Source organism: Delphinus delphis, chromosome 7, assembly GCF_949987515.2.
Source record: "Delphinus delphis chromosome 7, mDelDel1.2, whole genome shotgun sequence".
Classification (NCBI taxonomy): domain Eukaryota; kingdom Metazoa; phylum Chordata; class Mammalia; order Artiodactyla; family Delphinidae; genus Delphinus; species Delphinus delphis.
In genome coordinates, this window is record NC_082689.1 from 113,448,097 (window position 1) to 113,467,334 (window position 19,238).

At 45.1% G+C, this 19,238-nt stretch overlaps 1 protein-coding gene across 2 annotated transcripts; it reads left to right on the forward strand.

Annotated features, from left to right (window-relative positions):
• Positions 1-1,579: 1,579 nt before the first annotated feature.
• On the forward strand, positions 1,580-18,624 carry PTPN18 (protein tyrosine phosphatase non-receptor type 18). Of its 2 annotated transcripts, XM_060015745.1 has the most exons (15): positions 1,580-1,672; positions 3,798-3,906; positions 4,194-4,270; positions 4,350-4,445; positions 4,559-4,597; positions 14,441-14,509; positions 15,247-15,309; positions 15,529-15,671; positions 16,059-16,125; positions 16,203-16,280; positions 16,368-16,457; positions 16,721-16,809; positions 17,481-17,689; positions 18,128-18,202; positions 18,428-18,624. In XM_060015745.1, the coding sequence occupies exons 1-15, from the start codon at positions 1,580-1,582 to the stop codon at positions 18,493-18,495; spliced, it is 1,365 nt and encodes a 454-aa protein (XP_059871728.1). In that variant the 3' UTR covers positions 18,496-18,624. The 2 variants fall into 2 exon arrangements, with proteins under 2 accessions (XP_059871728.1, XP_059871729.1); XM_060015746.1 differs by lacking the exons at positions 3,798-3,906; positions 4,194-4,270; positions 4,350-4,445; positions 4,559-4,597.
• Positions 18,625-19,238: the final 614 nt, after the last annotated feature.

The window sequence follows — 19,238 nt, forward strand, 5'->3', positions numbered from 1 at the left end:
AGAAATCTCAGTGATTCCACTGACATTCACTATTGAGCCCTGGTTAGGGGTCCTCAATGACCTTCCCTGACTCTTTTGACCCCTCAGTTATTTAGTAAACTAACATTCCAAGTCCCAATGGCTCCTCAGTTACTTTCAGTCTCTCACTGACCTCCCAGTGACTGCCATTGACGTCTACTGACAGTCTCCATGAACATCCAAGGAACTCTCACTGGCCTCCAATGAATTCACTATCAATGTCCATCCTCAGTGATCACTGCTGACCACCTTTGAATTCTCAAAGATGACAGTGATAAACACTGAGTCAACAGTGACTCCTACTGACCCCTCAATAAGTGAAACATCCCCACTAACTGGCTTTTTGACCTCTCAGTCACTTAAACTGGGGTCAGCAACCCACAGCCTGCAGGAAACACACACACAAATCGTGACACATGAAATTAAAATTTAAAGTCCACGAAGTTTGGGACAAAGCCATGCTCATTCCTTTACATGTTGCCTATGGTTGCTTTCACCCTGCATAGCGGAACTGAGTAGCTGGGACAAGGACCAGAGACCCAAGCCCTTTAAGAAACAGTTTGCCTGTTCTTGACTTAACTCTGATGAATTAGGTCCACATTCCTCACCCCCGAGGTGAAGGATGGGCTAGCCCATCTACACTGGCCAATCCTTGGCAGGGGCCGTAGGCTTCTCTCTGCTCTCTCCAGCCTCCCCTTGGTAGCCCTGGGAGCTGGGACAGCAGCTGTCCTCCAGTCTTCTCCACATTTTCTGAAGACAAGGGACGAAAGAAAATAAGGCCCTTAAAAGCACTGAGAACACCTAGTCCCTTGGAACCCACTCCCAGAGCCTCGATTCTCAGTTTCCCAGAAGGTTTATGCGGGTTGAAATCCTCAAATTAGGACTGGATGCTGGCGCCCCCAGTTCATCCTAGCCCGACCCAGAAAAAGAAGGAGCCTCAGGAAATACACGGATTCAGTCTTTCTCACAGCCCAGGTGCCCGGGTGTCATTTTCCCCCGCGGCTACCTCCCCCGACCTCCCTCGGACCCCGCCGAAGCGCAAAGCGCGGGATGGTCCCCACCCGGGGTCCCCCAGGCAGGAGTTGCAGCTCGGTCTCGGCGACCGTCTTTACTCACAGCTGCCACGCCACCCCGGCTCGGATCCGGACACAGCCTAGCTCCCAGAAGACAGAGCCGGGGAGGCCGGGCGAGGGCATGCAGCCATCCGCCCTGCCCGGGCGCGGACCCCGGGTCCAAGAGAGAGGAAGTGGCCATGGGACCGTGCGGACTCAGCCAGCTCACGCGGAGGCCATAAAAAAGGGAAGAGCCAGAGCAGGATCCACGTCCCTGGCCCACCCCGGGTGAACCAAGCGCTCAGGCAGCCGCCCGGTCCGGGAGCCTGTAGGCGAGGCTGGGGCGGGCTCTGAGTGTCATTGGCCGAGGGGAGCGCCCTGTCCGCCGCTGCGCACTTCCATTGGCTGGCGAGATCTGAGGCGGGGCCTCGGCAGCCTCCCACGGAGTCTACGCTAGGTGGGAGCGCGGAGCGCCACAGGTGGACTGGGCATCGCTAGCCGGCAGCGCCATGAGCTGCAGCTTGGACGCGGCGAGGAGCTTCTTGGAGCAACTGGAGGCACGGGGAGTCCGAGAGGGGCCGGTCCTCGCCTACGAGTTCAGCGTGAGTGGCCGAGTTGGCCGGCAGCGCGCCGCGCTTCGGCTCCTTGCCCAGGATGGTCCAGACGTCTGTTCTCCTGTGCGCCCTGCTGCGCTTTGCCTCTCTCTCTCTGTCTCTCTCTCTGTCTCTCTCTGTCTCTCTCTCGGCCTCCAGGGGCATCTCCTCGCCTCGAGATCTCTCTGTTTTTCTCTCCCCAGCACCTCTCTCTGTCGCCCTCTCTCCCTGTCTGTCTTCACTCTCTGCCAGTAGGTCCCAGAGGGCTATGTCCACGGCCGGGTCGGGCGGGGCCGCACACGCCCTCGGGTCCCTGCGCCCTTGCCGCGCTCCCAGAATCGTCCGGTTGCTGAGCAGGGCAGGCGCTTACCTGCGCTGGACACGCGACGCCCGGCCGCTCCAGGCGACCAGGCAGTCACTCCTGTGGTCCTGGGGAGGAAGGGGCTGGGGAAAGAGGAACCAAGAGGCCCCGCTGCGGCGAGTGTGTGGACGCCGGCTCTAATAGGCGCTGTGGCCTGTGGCGCTTTATCCGGTCCCTCTGGCCTCAGTTTCTCCTTGGGTGAAATGCGGACATTGATGACTCAACTGGCCTGAGGATTAAAACAACCGGTGTGGGTAAAAAGCGCTTAGCACATCTTGAGCTCTCACTTTGTAGGCGCCTTTGTCACTAGTTATAAATATTCTAAACTTTACAATGGGGTAGTGCAAGCTGTATGTAAAGAATGCTAACGCAGCAGCGTCGTAGGCATCGCATCTACATGTACTGAGGTATTTTAAATATAATAGCATGGAAACGTGCTATGCAAATACAATATATGGTGACATCTCAAATTTAGAAATAAGTTTGGTAAATATATGTATGTATCTAATAAATGACTATATATCGTTGAGTATAATAAAAATAGATAACAAACATTTATGAAATAATTTTATTAATAAATAGAAAATATATAGTGAATATGTATAAATATGATTGTAAACTATAATTTACACAATAACATTAGTTAACTTCTTAAAACAGTAGAATACACATAAATACAACATAGAATTATAATTTATCAAATAAGCAGTTATTGAAGTTCCTAAGTAATAAAATATGTAATAAATAGATAAAAGAAGTTTAAGATAAATCTAAATTTACACAAATATAAAAATCATATATAAGAAATGCATAATAAATGCAAAATATATAATTTATTCAATATGAAAATGTACATAATAAATGTAAACATAATATCCAGGTAGTACATGACATCATGTCCATCCGGGTCTGGGTCCAGTCTGGGACAGTAAGCAGTGCCAGCTGCTGGAGGCCACCCTCCTGCAGGCAGCCTCCTGTACTCACAGGAGTCTTTGGGTCTCTCTAGGCCTTGGTTTCCTCATCTATATAGTAAAAATATTAATAGTGGTACCCACTACACTAGTGTGTCCGCGAGGATGTAAATGACTTGATGGGCATAAGAACACTTAGAATGGTGGCTTGCACTCATCAGGGGGCTTGGTAGGTGTTACTTATTATCATCATGATTATGAATACTTGATGATGGTAATGCTATTCACTAATTATAATAATGGAACAGTAGTAAAGCACCTATAGTATCTAGTTACATAAGTAGTGTTATTCATTATAATTCATATGCATTGTATATTGTCTTATATATTGTGTATCACCATGTTTGTTATTTTAAATGCATAATATATTACAATTATTGTTCACAATACAATGTAAATACACATTGAGTGTACAGGGGGTAGATGCTCAGAGGTCTGAGTTCAATACTCACTCACTCACTGTGCCACTTCCTGGGTGGGACTTTCAGCAAGTCACTCAAACATGTGGTGCCTCAGCTTTCTCACCGGCATGATGGGGACGTCAATAATAGTACCCACTTTGGAGGGACCTTGCAGGTGGTTCAATGCCCTCACACAGAGCCTGGCACAGAGAAGGCACTCTGAGTCGCTACTATTATGGAATCATAATTAGCAGGCCCTGTGCTATCTGGGCACTGCACTCACCTCTCACAGGCCACATGCTGTGTATCCCTGTGAGAGTCTCAGTGTCCCAGGACCCTAACCTGGCTCCTCTCTTGCTCTCTCCTCCCTCTCCCGGGTCTTCTTTCTGTCCTCCCACCAGGACATCCGGGCCCGCTCAGCCTCCTGGAAGACAGACAGCGTGTGTTCCACTGAGGCCGGCAGTCGACCAGAAAATGTGAGGAAGAACCGCTACAAAGATGTGCTGCCATGTAAGTTGGGGGTGGGAGTGGGGACCTTCTGGAGGGAGTCGGTGCTGCTTTGCATGCCCGCACCCCGAGGCAGTGCAGGTGTTAGCCCGGATCCCCGTGCCACCACTGGGCCCCCAGAACTCTCCCTCCCAGGGCCTTGCTGTGGCTGCATTTCTCTCCAGCAGTCTGCGAGTGCACCTCGATGGGATCCCTGCTAGGTATGCTGTCCCCTGCTGGCTTTCATCTGGGAGGCCGTCAAGGCCCCTGTCACCCACAAACTCCACGTTTCTCACCTCTCCCGCTGGCAGACGATAAGACACGAGTGATCCTTTCCCTGCTCCAGGAAGAGGGACATGGAGACTACATCAATGGCAACTTCATCAGGGTCAGGCTGGGCGTTAGGGAAGGGGCAGAGGTGGTGGAGGGGACAGCGGGATCTCCATAGTGAACTTAGCCTTTACCAGGGCACAGATGGAAGCCAGGCCTACATCGCCACGCAAGGACCCCTGCCTCACACCTTGCTAGACTTCTGGCGCCTGATCTGGGAGTTTGGGGTCAAGGTCAGCTTTGGGGGTGTGTGAGGTATGTCCAACATTCTGGGTCCTCCCTTGGCCCTGATAACCACACCCCCTAAACCAAATCTCCTCCCTTTCCCCTTACCCCTCTTGTCTAGGTGATCCTGATGGCCTGTCAGGAGATTGAAAATGGGCAGGTAGGTGTCCTCAGCCCCTAGAATGCATATCCTTGTGCAGAGAGGAGACAGGAGAAATCTTGCTAGCTCCTCTTCCCTGATGCCATGACTCAATGGCCCAATTCTTGGTGTGACCCTCACTGTACCTCTGCTAAGCCCACTATTACTATCTTTAATTTTTTTGTTGATCTTTTACCTTTTATTCATGGGGCTCAACCCCTCTCCTGCTGATCTTCCTGCCCCATTCCATACCATAGACCATAAGGCCCTATAACTGTGGCTTCCCCAGTACAGCTCTGATCTCTCTTTCCACCTTTCTCCCCTTTATTCACTCCACTCCAACCACCCTGGCCTTTGTTCTGCTTCAGGTCCTATGCTTTGTTCCCACTGCCTGGGACATTTTCCCCTTGGCCTGCTCCATCACCACCTTCAGGTCTTGGCTCAAATGCTACTTCCTCAATGAGATCTTCCTGGATCTCACCCATTTGGAACTCCAAGCACTCTCACTCTCCTTCCCTTGTCCTACTTTCATTTTTTTCTTCACAGTTCTTACCAACTTCTAACATACAAGATAATCTACAAATGTGTTATGTATATTGTTTATTCTGTCTTCCTGATAAGAAGAAAAGTTCCATGAGGGCAGGGATCTTTGTTTTGCCCATTAGCATAAATTAGTTACTCAAAGAATGTATGTCAACATTGAAGGCACATGGTTTCTGCATCCTGGTGTGCTCCATGGACAGGGCTGGGGGTGGGGTAAGTACTGCCCCGGGATGGCTGGCTGATCATGGAGTCTGTACAATCTGTAGTGATGTACCTTCTTCATTCCTAATTTTGATAGTTGGTCGTCTGTCTGTCTCTCTCTCCTACATTGGTCTGGCAAGAATAAAGACAAGCAAACTTTAGTTGTTGTACTAAATCTGCCCTGCTGCCTGTTTTTGTAAATAAAAATGTATAAGAACATAGCCACACTCATTTGTTTACATAGTGTGTATACCTGCTTTCATGCTACAATGGCCAAGTTCAGTAGTTGCAAGTTAAGTACATTGTATGGCTCACAAAGTCTAAACTATTATTATCTGGCCATTTATAGAAAGTTAGCCAATCTCTGGGCTAGAGGCTTATCAATTTTATTATTTTTTCAAAGAAGCAGCTTTGAGTTTTATTCATTTTCTCTATTTTTTTAATGTTTATTTCATTAATTTCTTCCCTTTATCATTTCCTTCCTTCTGGTTTAGGTTTAACTTGCTCTTTTTTTTTTCTAGTTCCTTAAGCTTAGATAATAGATTTGTGATTTTTTTCACATATAAGTATTTTAAAAAATATTTATTTACTTTTTGGCTGCATGGGGTCTTAGTTGCGGCATTGGGGATCTTTTTGTTGCGGTGCGTGGGCTCTTAGTTGCGGTGCGCAAGCTTCTCTCTAGTTGTGGTGCGCAGGCTCAGTAGTTGCGGCATGCGGGCTCTGGAGCATGTGGGCTCTGTAGCTGTGGCTCACGGGCTCCAAAGTGCGTGGGCTGTAGTTGTGGCACATGGGCTCTCTAGTTGCAGTACATGGGCTCTCTAGTTGCGGCACGTGGGCTTAGTTGCCCTGTGGTATGTGGGATTTTAGTTCCCCGACCAGGGATCAAACCGGCATCCCCTGCATTGCAAAATGGATTCTTAACCACTGGACCACCAGGGAAGTCCCCACATATAAGTATTTAATATCATTCATTTTTTTCTATGCAGTGCTCTAGCTACATCTCACAAACTGGTATGTAGTGTCTTTTTTTTCAGTTAGCTCAAAATATTTTCTACCTTCCCTTGTGATTTCTTCTTTGACCAATGGTATTTGACCATGGCTGTGCTTAAATTCCAAATATTTGGGGGCTTTTCCATATATCTTCCTGTTATTAATTTTCAGTTCCATTGTGGTCAAAGAACAACTTTATATGATTCAAATGTACTGAAACTTGTTTTGTGGCCATGAATGTGATCTATCTTGGTACATGTTTTGTGTGCACTTGAAAAGAATGTGTATTCTGCTTTGTTGAGTGGAGTGTTCTATAAATATCAGTTAGGTCAAATTGATTGTGTCTTTTTGAAAGACACTTTAATATCTTCTATATCTTTACTGTATCTTCTATATCCTTACTGATTTCTTTTCTCTAAATGTTCCATCAATTGCCAAGAGAGGAGCGTTGAAACTTCCAGCTGTTCTATAACTGTGAATTAGGACAAGTTTCTCAATAGTATTATTCAAATCTTATTATTCTTACCTTTTTTTTTTTCTTTTTGGCCATGTGGCATGTGGGATCATAGTTCCCCTGACCAGGGACCGAACCTGTGCCCACTGCACTGGAAGGGTGCCCCCTGCAGTGGAAGGGCAGAGTCTTAACCACTGGACTACCAGGGAAGTCCCTATTCTTACTTTTTTTCATCTACTTGTCCTATTATTTGCTGAAAGAGGAGTGTTGAAATCTCTAACTCTGATTTTAGATTTATCTACTTCTCCTTTCAGTTCTGTCAGTTTTTGCTTCAGATATTTTACAACTCTATAATTGAGTGCTTATACAGTTAGGATTATGTCTTCCTGATGAATCAATCCTGTTTTCAATATGTAATGTCCCTTTTATCTCTAAAAGGAAAAGGGTAATATCCCTTTCTCTAAAGTGTACTTTGATATTAATATAGCCATTTAAACTTCTTTAGATTAGAGTGTGCATGATATCTCTATTTTAATTCTTTTACTTTTTATCTGTGTTCATTTTTATTTATTTTATTTATTTTTTTGGCTGCACCACGGGGCTTGCAGCCTCTTAGTTCCCTGAGCAGGGATTGAACCCATGCCCCCTGCAATGGAAGTGCAGAGTCCTAACCACTGGACTTCCAGGGAATTCCCCATTTTTATTTTTAAACTGTGTTTGTTATAGCTGGCATATTGTGGGTACTTACTTTTTTATCCAGTCTGACAACCTCTGCCTTTAATTGGAGTATTTAGTCTTTAATGTGCCAATAATGTGTCTAAATCTATGATTTTGCTATTTGTTTTCTATTTGTTCCATCGGTTCTTTGTTCCTTTCTTATTTTCTGTCTTCTTTTTTACTGCGAATTTTTATGACTCTGTTTCACAGTCATTATTCACTTATTAGTTATACCTCTTTGTATTATGTGCTTGTGTTCTTAGTGGAATGTGTACTTATCACAGTCTATATTCAAATAATATTATATCATTTCATGTAAAATGTGAGAACTTTACAATAACATATTTCAATTTTCTCTTTCCATGCTTCAAGCTATTGTTGCCCTAGGTTTGATCCCAAATTTAAAATATACTACACAACACACTGCTATTATTTTTCCTACAGATTATCTTTAAAAAAAACAACTTTATTGAGATACAATTCATCCATCTAAAGTGTGCAATTCAATTGTTGTTAATATATTCCTGAGTTATACAGTCATCACCACAATGAATTTCAGAACCTTTTCATCACCCCATAAAGAAGCCTTGTATCTATTAGCAGTCATGCTGCATTTCCTACCAAACTCCACCCTAGGCAACTACTAATCTATTTTTAGTCTCTGTAGATTTGCCCACTCTGGACTTTTCCTATAACTGGAATCATATGATATGTTGTCTTTCATGACTGGCTTCTTTCACTAAGGTTGTGTTTTAAGGCTAATGTATATTGTAGCATGTATCAATACTTCACCCATTCTTATTGCTGAATAACATTCCATTGAATGGATCTACCACATTTTATATATCCATTAATCACTTCATAGAATTTGAGCTGTTTCCACTTTTTGGTGATTATGAATATTGCTGCTATAAACATTCATGTGAAAGTTTTTGTGTAGAAGTATGTTTTCATTTCTCTTGGATATATACCTAGAAGTGGAATTGCTGGGTCATATGGTAAACTCTATTTTTAACATTTTGAGGAACTACCAAACTGTTTTCCACAGTGGCTATATCATTTTACATTTCAACCAGCAATGTATGAAGGTTCCAATTTCTCCACATTCTTACCAACACTTGTTATTGTCTGTCTTTTTCATTTTTGCTATCCTGTTTGATGTGAAGTTGTACTCATTGGGTCTTTTTTTTTTTTCAGTTGTGGTAAAATATACATAACATAAATTTTGCCATTTTAATGATCTCAAGTGTACAATTTGGGAACATTAAGTACACTCACAGTGTTGCAAACCGTTACCACTGTCCAATTCCAGAACTTGTTCATCATCCCAAACAGAAACTCTGTATCCATTTAACAGTTTCTTCCCATTTCCCCTTCCTGCAGCTGTTGGTAGCCTTTATTCTACTTTCTGTCTCTATTAATTTGCCTCTTCTAGGTACCTCATATCAGTGGAGTCATACAATACTTGTTCTTTTGTGTCTGACATTTCATTTATCAGGTTTTCAAGGTTCATCCATGTTGTAGAGTGTATCAGAATTTCATTCTTTTTAAGGCTGAATAACATTTCATTGTATGTATGTACCACATTTTGTTTATCCATTCACCTATTGATGGACATTTGGGTTGTTTCTACCTTTTGGTTACTGTGATAGTGCTGCTATGAACATTAGTACATAAGTATCTGTTTTGAGTCCTTGTTTTCAATTCTTTTGGGTAGTAGAATTAATTACTGGATCATATGGCAATTCTGTGTTTAATTTTGTTGTTGTTGCTTTCCACAGTGGCTGGACCACCTTATATTCTCACCAGCAATGCACAAGTGTTCCATTTTTCCAAACACTCACCAAGACATGTTATTTTCTGTTTTCACTTTTGTTTTTATTAGCCATCCTAATGGATGGGAAGTGGTATCTCATTGCAGTTTTGGTTTGCATTTGCCTAATGAGGTGGATTTGTGGTTTACATTTACCAAACATCTTTTCATGTGCTTATTTTTCCATTTGTATGTCTTCTTTGGAGAAAATTTGTTTCGGTCCTTTGCCCATTTTTTAATTGGGTTATTTGTCTTTTTATTATTGGGTTGTAAGAATTCTTCTGAATACAAGTCCCTTATCAGTATATGATTTAGAAATATTTTTTTCCATTGTGTGGATGTGTCTTTTCATTTTCTTTATAGTGTCCTTTGAAGCACAAACAATTTTTAATTTTGAAGACTTCCAATCTATTGTTTTGATGTGCTTTTGATGTTGTATCTAACAAGTCATTGTCTAACGAAAGGTCAAAAAGATTTACTCCTATGTTTTCTTCTAAGTGTTTTATAGTTTTCTCTCTTATGTTTAGGTCTCTGATTCATTTTGAGTTAATTTTTGTATATGGTGTAAGACAGCGGTCCAAATTCATTCTTTTGTTTATAGATACCCAGTTGTCCTAGCACCATTTGTTAAAAAGACTGTGTTTTCCCCATTGAATGGTCTTGGTACTTTGTTGAAAATCAACTGAGTGTACACGTAAAGGTTTATTTCTGGACTCTCAATTCTATTCCATTGATCGACATGTCTATCTTTGTGCCAGTACTACTCGGTATTGTAGGTTTGTGGTAAGTTTTGAAATCAGGAAGTGTGAGTCCTCCAAATTTGTTCTTCTTTTTGCAAGATTGTTTTGGCTATTCTGGGTCACTTGCCATGCAGAAAAGAGTTAACATATCAGGCATAAATGATTATGCTTAAAAAGAACTTCCTGCAAGGTTGGCTCTTGACTGGAAATTGGATTTCTAATAAGAGTGGCTCACCATGCCTAAACTGTTTATACAAACAACGTGTCTATGTGACAGTAGGTTTATGTGAACATCTGCTTTCCCTCTGGGAGTCTGAAGTTTTGTCACATGCTAGTCAGAGGTGCCTACCTACCACATAGAGTCCCCCAGTAAAAACCCTGGGCACTGAATTCCTAAATGTCCCTGTGGACATTTCACATGTGTGGTCACAACTCATTCTGGAGGAATTAAGCACATTCTATGTGACTCCACTGGGAGAAGAACCTTGGAAGCTGGCACCCTGTTTCCTGCAGACTTCACCCTGTGCGCCTTCTCCCTTTGCTGTTTTATCCTGTAACCTTTCATTGCGATAAATTGTAGCCACAAGTACAACTCTATGCTGAGTCCTGTGAGCCCTCCTATTGAGTCATCAAACCTGAGGGCAGTCTTGGGAATCCATAACACATTTATTAATGTTAACATATTGTTTATATATTAATGTTAAGATCAGCTTGCCCATATCTTCAAAAAGCCTTCTAGGATTCTGATAAGGATTTCATTGAATCTATCAATTCTGGGGGTGGGTGGGAGGTATTGCAAATAATAGTTTTTTAAATATGAAAATACAGTTGATTTTTCTATATTGACTTTGTATCCTGCAACCTTGCCGAACTCGCTTATTAGTTCTAATAGTGTGTGTGTGTGTGTGTGTGTGTGTGTGTGTGTGTGTGTGTGTGCATTCTTTAGGGTTTTCTATATATAATATCATGCTATCTGCAAGTTGACATACTTTTGCTTCTTCCTTTCCAATCTGGGTAACCTCCCTTCCTTTCTTTCTTCTTCCTTCTCTCCCTATCTTTTTTTTTTCTTTTCTTTCCTTTCCTTTCCTTTTCTTTTTTCTCTCTCTTGCTTCCTCCCTCCTCCCTTCCCTCCTTTCCTTCCTTCATTTCTTTTTTCCTAATTGCACTGTCTACAACTTCCAGTACAAAAAAGTGCAAACATTCTTGTCTTGTTCCTGATCTTAAGCACAAAACATTCAGTCTTTCACCATTAAGTATTAGGTTAGCTGTAGGTTTTGGTAGATATTTTTTGTTGTTGTTGGTTTTGCTTTTTAAATCAAGATGGGGAATTTCCTTTCTATGTCTAGTTCCTTTCATATTTTTATATGAAAATGTATTGGATTTTGTTCAGATTTTTTTTCTGCATCTATTAAGTTGATCATGTGTTTTTGTTTCATTTTCTATTATTATGGTATATGATATTGATTGACCTTCATGTATTGATTTTCATATATGTGTTCCTGGGATTAATCCCACCTGATCCTGTGTAAAATCCTTTGTTAATATTGTGTTGAGGATTCTTCTGTCTATATTCTTGAGACGCTGCTTAGTAGTTTTCTTTTCTTGTGATATCTGTCTGGTTTTGGTAGCAGAGTAATACTGGTCTCATAAAATATGTTGGCAAATGTTCCTTCAATTTTTTGGAAAAGTTTGTGAAGGATTGCTATTAATTCCTCCTTTTTTGGTAAAATTCACTAGATTATCTTTTAAAGATGTTAAAAATGAGAAATACCTTTTACATTTAGCTACATATTTACCTTTTTCTTTACTTTTCATCCCTTTGTGTGGGTCTGTATTCCACCTGGTTCCTTTTGTATGAAAAGCTTACTATAATATTTCTCATAGTGCAGTTTTGCTTGTGACAAAGTCTCTCAGCTTTTGTCTGAAAGTTTTTTTAATTTCAGCATTTTTAGGGTGTCACAGCATTGATCTCTGGCTTGCAGAGTTTCTAACAAAATTCTGCTGTCATCCTTATTCCTCAGTATGTAATGTGTCTTTTTTATGTGTGATGCTTTTAAGATTTTTTTCTTTATCATTGTTTTTCAGCAATTTGATCATGAGCTACCTTGGTGTGGCTTTCTTTATGATTATTCTCCCTCTGGTTCATTGACCTTCTTGGATCTGTGGGTTCATAGTTTCATCAAATTTGGAAAATTTTCCAGCTATTGTTTATTCAAAAATAGCTTCTATTCTCCCCTCTCCTCTCCTTCTGGACTCCAGGTACACATACATTAGGCCACTTGATATATATTTCCACAGGTATCTGATTCTCTCTCTTAGTTTTTTTCCCCAGTTTTTCTCTCTCTTTTTCATTTTGAATAGTTTCTATTGCTATGCCTTTGTGTTCACTGATCTTCTGGTGTCTAATCTGCTATTAGAGAGTGAATTTTTTTTCATATTCTTTTCCATTATGGTTTATCACAGGATATTGAATACAGTTCCCTGTGCTATACAGTAGGACCTTGTTGTTTATCCATTCTATATATAATAGTTTGCATTTGCTAATCCCAAACTTCCAGTCCATCCCTCCCCACCCCCTTGCCCACAGCAACTACAAGTCTGTTCTGTATCTCTGTGAGTCTGTTTCTGTTTTGTAGATAAATTTATTTGTGTCATATGTTAGATATTTAGTGATATCCTATGGTATTTGTCTTTCTCTTTCTGACTTACTTCCCTTAGTATGATAATCTCTAGGTCCATCCATGTTGCTGCAAATGGCATTATTTCATTCTTTTTTATGGCTGAGTATATTGTATATATATACCTCATCTTCTTTACCCATTCATCTGTCGATAGACATTTAGGTTGTTTCCATGTCTTAGCTATTTTGAGTAGTGCTGCTATGAACACAGGGGTGCATGTATCTCTTCAAATTATAGCTTTGTCCGGATGTATGCCCAGGAGTGAGATTGCTGGATCATATGGTAACTCTATTTTTAGTTTTTTGAGGAACCTCCATACTGTTTTCCATAGTGGCTGCATCAATTTACATTCCCACCAGCAATGTGGGAGGTTCTCTTTTCTCCACACCCTCTCCAGCATTTGTTATTTGTAGACATTTTCATGATGGCCATTCTGACCAGTGTGAGGCGGTACCTCATTGTAGTTTTGATTTGCATTTCTCTAATAATTACTGATGTTGAACATCTTTTCATGGGTCTTAGACAGTGAATTTTTTATTTCATATATTTTATTTTTCCTCTCTAGAAGTTCCATTTAGGTCTTTTTTATATCTTTTATTTCACTTTCATCCCTTTTGTGGTTCCCTTTTCATTTTTGAACATATTTATAATATTTATAAAGGCTGTTTCAAAGTCTTTGTCTGCTTGTTTCCTCATCTCTATTGGGTCTTTTTCTGCTGCTTTTTCTCCTGGGTATAGGATATATTTTCTTGCTTCTTTGTATGTCTAGTAAATTTTTATTGGATGCTCAATATTTTAAATTTTACAAAAGTAAATTTTGGATTTTTTACCTTCCTTTAAAAAGTGTTAGACTTTTTGTGGAAGGCAGTTAAGTTACTTTTAGATATTTGATCATTTTAAGGTTTGTTTCTAAGCTTTTGTAGGGTGAGTCTAGAGAAGCCTTTATTCTAGAACTAAGTTCTTCTACTTTCAATGTTTGATACTTCAGGTTCCCTACTGAATGCCCCTTTTAATCACTCAGGTCTCTCCACTGTGGCTGGAGGAAATGTAAATTATTTCTGTCCCACTGTGAGCCCTAGGAAACGTTCATCTTAGAGTTCCCTAGCTATTATTCCTTCAAGGGAAGTTATTCCTTCCTAGCTTCATGGGGTTTCGTGTCATATGTGCCCAGATCATTATTCAGCTAAAGACTTAAGGGGACCCCTATGCAGACTTCTGGAGTTCTTTGCTTTTGTTTGCATAGTGCTGTTCTCTCAAGACCTCTGCCTTGGCCTCCCCGAGCCAAGATCTCTGGTTCCTCAACTCAGTGGGCTCATCAAACTCTCCAGGTTCTGCAGCCTGGTTACTGCCTCTTGGCAGTAAGCTGGGGAGGTCATAAGGTTTGACTCATGTGTTTCCCGTTGTTCAGTGATCACAGTCCTGCAAGGCTGTGGACCAGTGTCTGAAAATAGTGGCTCATATATTTTGTCCAGGTTTTCAGTTGCTTACAGAAGTAGAATATTCTGGACTGTCTTCCTCCTGCACAGTCAGAAGCTCACATCTCCATTGAGTCTGTCTGTGTTTACTCTGATGAGGTTCTGCTGCCTGGCCTCCTTTGAAGTTTCAGTTGTCTGTGCTTCCACCAGCAACCTGAGCTGTCCCATGCGGGGTGTGCACGTGTTGATCTGAACTTTGAGGCAGACTCCCCCTCTTCACTCTCTGCCCTTTTCCCCTTGCCTTTTGCAGAAAAAGTGTGAGCGTTATTGGGCCCAAGAACAGGAGCCACTGCAGATTGGGCTTTTCTGCATCACTCTGGTGAGCTGGGGCAGAGGTGGGAACAGCACTTTATGAAGTCTCGGATGTTGTGGAAGATTTCACAGATGATTCTGAGTGGAAAGCTTTTGGGCTGGGCCTGAACAGTTTTCCCACAGTCCCACTCACACTGCAGGGAGCGCTCTGGTATTAGCATTGCAAATAGTCAGAACTCATTATATACTGTTTTTGCATTTTAACTACTATCATGGTTATCTCTGTAAATGTTCATGTGCCTGGTTAGGTTCTTAAAATTCTTATTTCCCTTACCCTTTCAAAAGAACTCAGGAAAATCTCTCATAAGTCATAAATACAATTGGTATTGAATAAATACAATGAAACTTGTTTTAGAACAAAAGACGTTTCTTTGTTTCACTGTAAATGAGCTTGTTGGATATTTAATCATAGTTCCTCTTTCTCCCCTTTGTGAAATGTTTCCTTCACAAAAGCCATGGGAGATATTCGGGCTAAATTAATTTTTAAAAATATGTTGTTTGTATTTGATTTTTCTTTTGTTTTTTTGGGGGGGGCCATGCTGCATGGCTTGCAGGATCTCAGTTCCCTGACCAGGGATTGAACCCAGGCCATGGCAGTGAAAGCCCAGAATTCTAACCACTAGGCCACCAGGGAACTCCCTGTATTTGATTTTTAATCAGAAATGCTTTGTTTTTTGTAAATATGTCTTTTGGCACCTGTGATCTTTTTTCTCTGCCCTCTTCTCACATGCCCCATATCCACAGACAAGGGAGACATGGCTGAATGCAGACATTATGCTCAGGACTCTTCAGGTCACCTTCCAGAAGGTACTGAAAGGGGAGGAGGAGACTCCTACATAGGGAGAGCTGTTTCCTGTCTCTGTTTTCTCATCTGTAAAATGTGCATTAACAATAGTACCCATCTCTTCAGTTATTATCTGTTGCATTTAAACGGAGGATGTAGAGAACTAGGGCTGACATGTAACAGGGGCTCAATAAATGCATTTCTTTCTTTTTTTATTCTTTGCCCCTCATTTCCTGTTTCAGGAATCCCGCTCTGTGTACCAGCTGCAGTATATGTCCTGGCCAGACAGAGGGGTCCCTAGCAATCCCGACCACGTGCTCGCCATGGTGGAGGAAGCCCGGCGCCTCCAGGGATCTGGCCCCAGCCCCCTCTGTGTCCACTGCAGGTTTAGGAAAATGGGCTTTATGGGGGTCTGGTGAGACAGAGGGGATGGTGGTGGAGAGGGGACAGGGAGGATAGTGCAGGGCTTGGAGCCAGTCTTACAGTCTGAGTGCCTGTTTCAAGAAACCTGAGGCCACACTTGCTCAAGTTGCAGCTGAAATGGTTAGTATTTATTGAGCACAGACTGCTAGGGAGTAAGTACACAGTTGATGCTCAACAAATATAAGCAATTAGAAAGGTTTTCCTTTCAAATTATAATCTGGGATTCTGGGAATCAAAAAGTGCTGCAGGGGACACTCCATTAAGGCCCTCACCCCCAGCCCCAAATGCCCCCTTTAAAAGGGGTTGCAGGCAGGCCCTGACCAAGCTCACTCTGATTCTCACTTGTCAGCGCGGGCTGTGGGCGAACAGGTGTCCTGTGCACCCTGGATTATGTGAGACAGCTGCTTCTGACCCAGGTATGAAGAGGGCATACAGCGCAGTGTGGGTCCTGTGCCTATGAGGTCCTGCTCAAGTGCCCATCTCTCTGCCCTAGATGATCCCACCTAACTTCAGCCTCTTCAGTGTGGTCCTCGAGATTCGGAGGCAGCGGCCTGCAGCCATACAGACAGAGGTGGGAGCCGGGTCTCCTCGTTCCAAGGACATATCCCTCCTGGTCTTTCCTTCTCGATGACCCCTCTTCCCTCCCCCACCCCTTCAGGAGCAGTACAGGTTCCTGTACCACACAGTGGCTCAGATGTTCCTCTCAGCGCTCCAAAATGCCAGCCCTCACTACCAGAACCTCAAGGAGGTACCAAGGCCCCCTTCCAATCCTCAGAGACCAGGACCCAGAGCAGAGGTCTATGGCCACCACCAGCGCCAGCATCCAGCCCTTGGACTCCCTCCGGGAGCAGGGACTGACGCACTATGATATCTACCTTTGTCCTCCTCCTTGCTCCCTTATCACTGTCCCCTCTTAAGCTTCCCCCACAGAGCCCACAGTGACCTCGCACCACTAGGAGCCTGGATAGCGTCCGCCGAAGCCTCATGCCTTTCCCTCCTGCCTTTCCCCAGAATTGTGCCCCACTCTACGATGATGCCTTCTCCCTCCGGACTTCCCACACCCTTCCTGCCACAGCCCGCCCATCCGGCGGGGTCCTCAGGTACCCAGCCCCCTCCCCTCAGTCTTCCATTTTCACTTTCTCGTCCTTGGAGGCTGGCCCTTTCCTCACCCTTGAAACACCAGCTCCTTCTTGCCGTTCAGTTCACCAAATATTCACTGGCCCTTTCTTGCAGCTGACCTCTGGGAACCCTCCACAAGATGATTCTTTAATCCCAGAGATCCATTGCCTCTGCTCCTCAGGCTAGCTCCCGATGTTAGTTCTCTCCTCGCTTTTCCACTCGTTAATTCAGCAGATATTTTTTGAGGCCACCCAACTGTAAGGCCTCATGTCGGGTGCAGCAGAGACTTCAGCCCTTGGTCCCTGAGACCAGCCCTCCATTTTGAGACTCTCCCTTGCTTCTCTTTAGATGTCACTTCCTCATTCATTTATTCAACAGACAACTACACAGAAATGACCAATCCTCAATACCAATATCTTGCCCCATTCACCTGCCAGGCTGGCCCCTTCCTTCCTTCATCCACCCAACCTGCTGGGCGCTAGGGACACAGAGACGAGACCCCTTTCCCCAGAGACGCTACCACCTCCACCTCCTCGCTCCGTAACTGCGCGCCGCCTCGGGCGGGAAGGAAGCCGGTGGTTTGCGCGCCGAGCGCGCTGCCCCCTCCCTCCCCAGCCTCGGCGCCGCCGCTTCACTTCCTCCCCACCCGCAGGAGCATCTCGGTACCCGGGCCCCCGGGCCTCGCCATGGCCGACACGTACGCTGTGGTGCAGAAGCGCGCGGCCCCCGCGGGCACCGGGACAGGGGCGGGCGCGCGGGCGCGCGGCGCGGAGGAGACGCCCCTCTACAGCCAGGTGACGCCGCGCGCCCTGCGGCCCCAGGCGCACGCGGAGGACGGGCGCGGGCCGCTGTCCGGCCGCGGTAAGTCGACGCGGCCCGGGCGCGGGGCTGGGGAGGGCTGGCCCCGACCTGCTCCGTCTCCCGACCCCCTGTGGCTGCGGTCTGGAGGGTCTGGAGGCCACGAGGACCCCCACCCCCCCTCCACCGAGTCCGGCCCGGTCACGCCCCGGAGGCTGACGTCCTGGCTTCCCCGGCCACGCCTCTGGGACAACCGCCCGTCCTCTGGTCACGCCCGGAAGCGTCCCGGGCCAAACCGCGGTCTCTGGCCCGACCACCTAGTCTGGGCGGAGGTCTCCGATTTGGTCACGCCCCTGGCCACGCACCCTCCTGCTGGGCCCCGGCGCCCGGCCCCCAGCCTGCCTTCTCTGGCCTGGGAGGATGCGCATTTGCCTCCGAGTGGCTCTCCGGAACTTCGAGGGGCGGCCTGAGCCGATCTGTTAGGTGGTTTTCTGCCCGCAGTTCCTGTTGACCAAAGCCCAGCAGGGCCTGGCGCCTACGAGGACGTGGTAGATGGAGCTCAGACTGGTGGGCTAGGTAAGTCAGACAGCCTGGGTCGCTGGGACTCTCTACAGTTTTAACTGAATCCCAGGCATTTGGGGCTTTAAGATGGTGTTAGGAAAACACACGCCCTCGGAGTCCTGTGGATGTGTCAGCAGCAAACCGTGAGGGCCTGGAGGCTTGGGGGTGACTTTCCACGAGTTGCCTGCCTCTCTGCACCTCAGCTTCTCCGTGATCCCTACGGTGCCCTTCCTTTTCCAGGCTTCAACCTGCGCATTGGAAGGCCTAAAGGACCCCGGGACCCGCCTGCCGAGTGGACCCGCGTGTGAGTGCAGCGCCCTTGCCTGCCTGTTGGGTGCCTGGTCCACGTGGGTTCCTGGACTGCTGAGGGCCGTGCTCTACTCTGTGACGTGCTGGGAATGGGGTTGCTGGGCTGAATCAAAATAAAAGTTTCTCAGTGTGGAAAATATGGGGGCTTTGCCTCAGTGATCATAACGTTCAAGGCGTGAGGCTTGGGGATGTAGTTGGTTGACGATGGCTGGTGAGGTTACACTGAGCATATTCAAGAATAAATTCAACCCCAAGAGTCCGGGCAGGGCTCCCGGCTGTGAAGGGAAGGATGGACAGATACGCTTCTGGAGACTGTCCCCTTCACCACTTGAAGGACTGGTTCATCTCAGTATCTGAGCCTCCCTCACTCAGACACTCAGCTTATAACACAGGGAGATGGATGGACCCCCGTTGACCTCCACCATTCAGACAGATGGAAGCCAGGCATAACAACAGCCAAGCAGACTGATTTCAGACAGGTGAAAAGATCCCCAGATGGGCAGGCAGACAGATGGAATCCCAACCTGGACAGGCATATAGCAATTCCCTTAGACAGCCAGACCTTCAGAGGGACAGTCCATGGGTGGACCTCCAGCCAGAGAGAGTGACCCACTGACAGCCTAACAGACCACTCCATGCAAAACAGACCACCCAAAAGACAGACCACTTCCCCCAGCTAAGCAGCTAGACGGACATCAGCCAGATAAACCCTTGGCTAGACAGACTCCCAGGCAGATGTAAA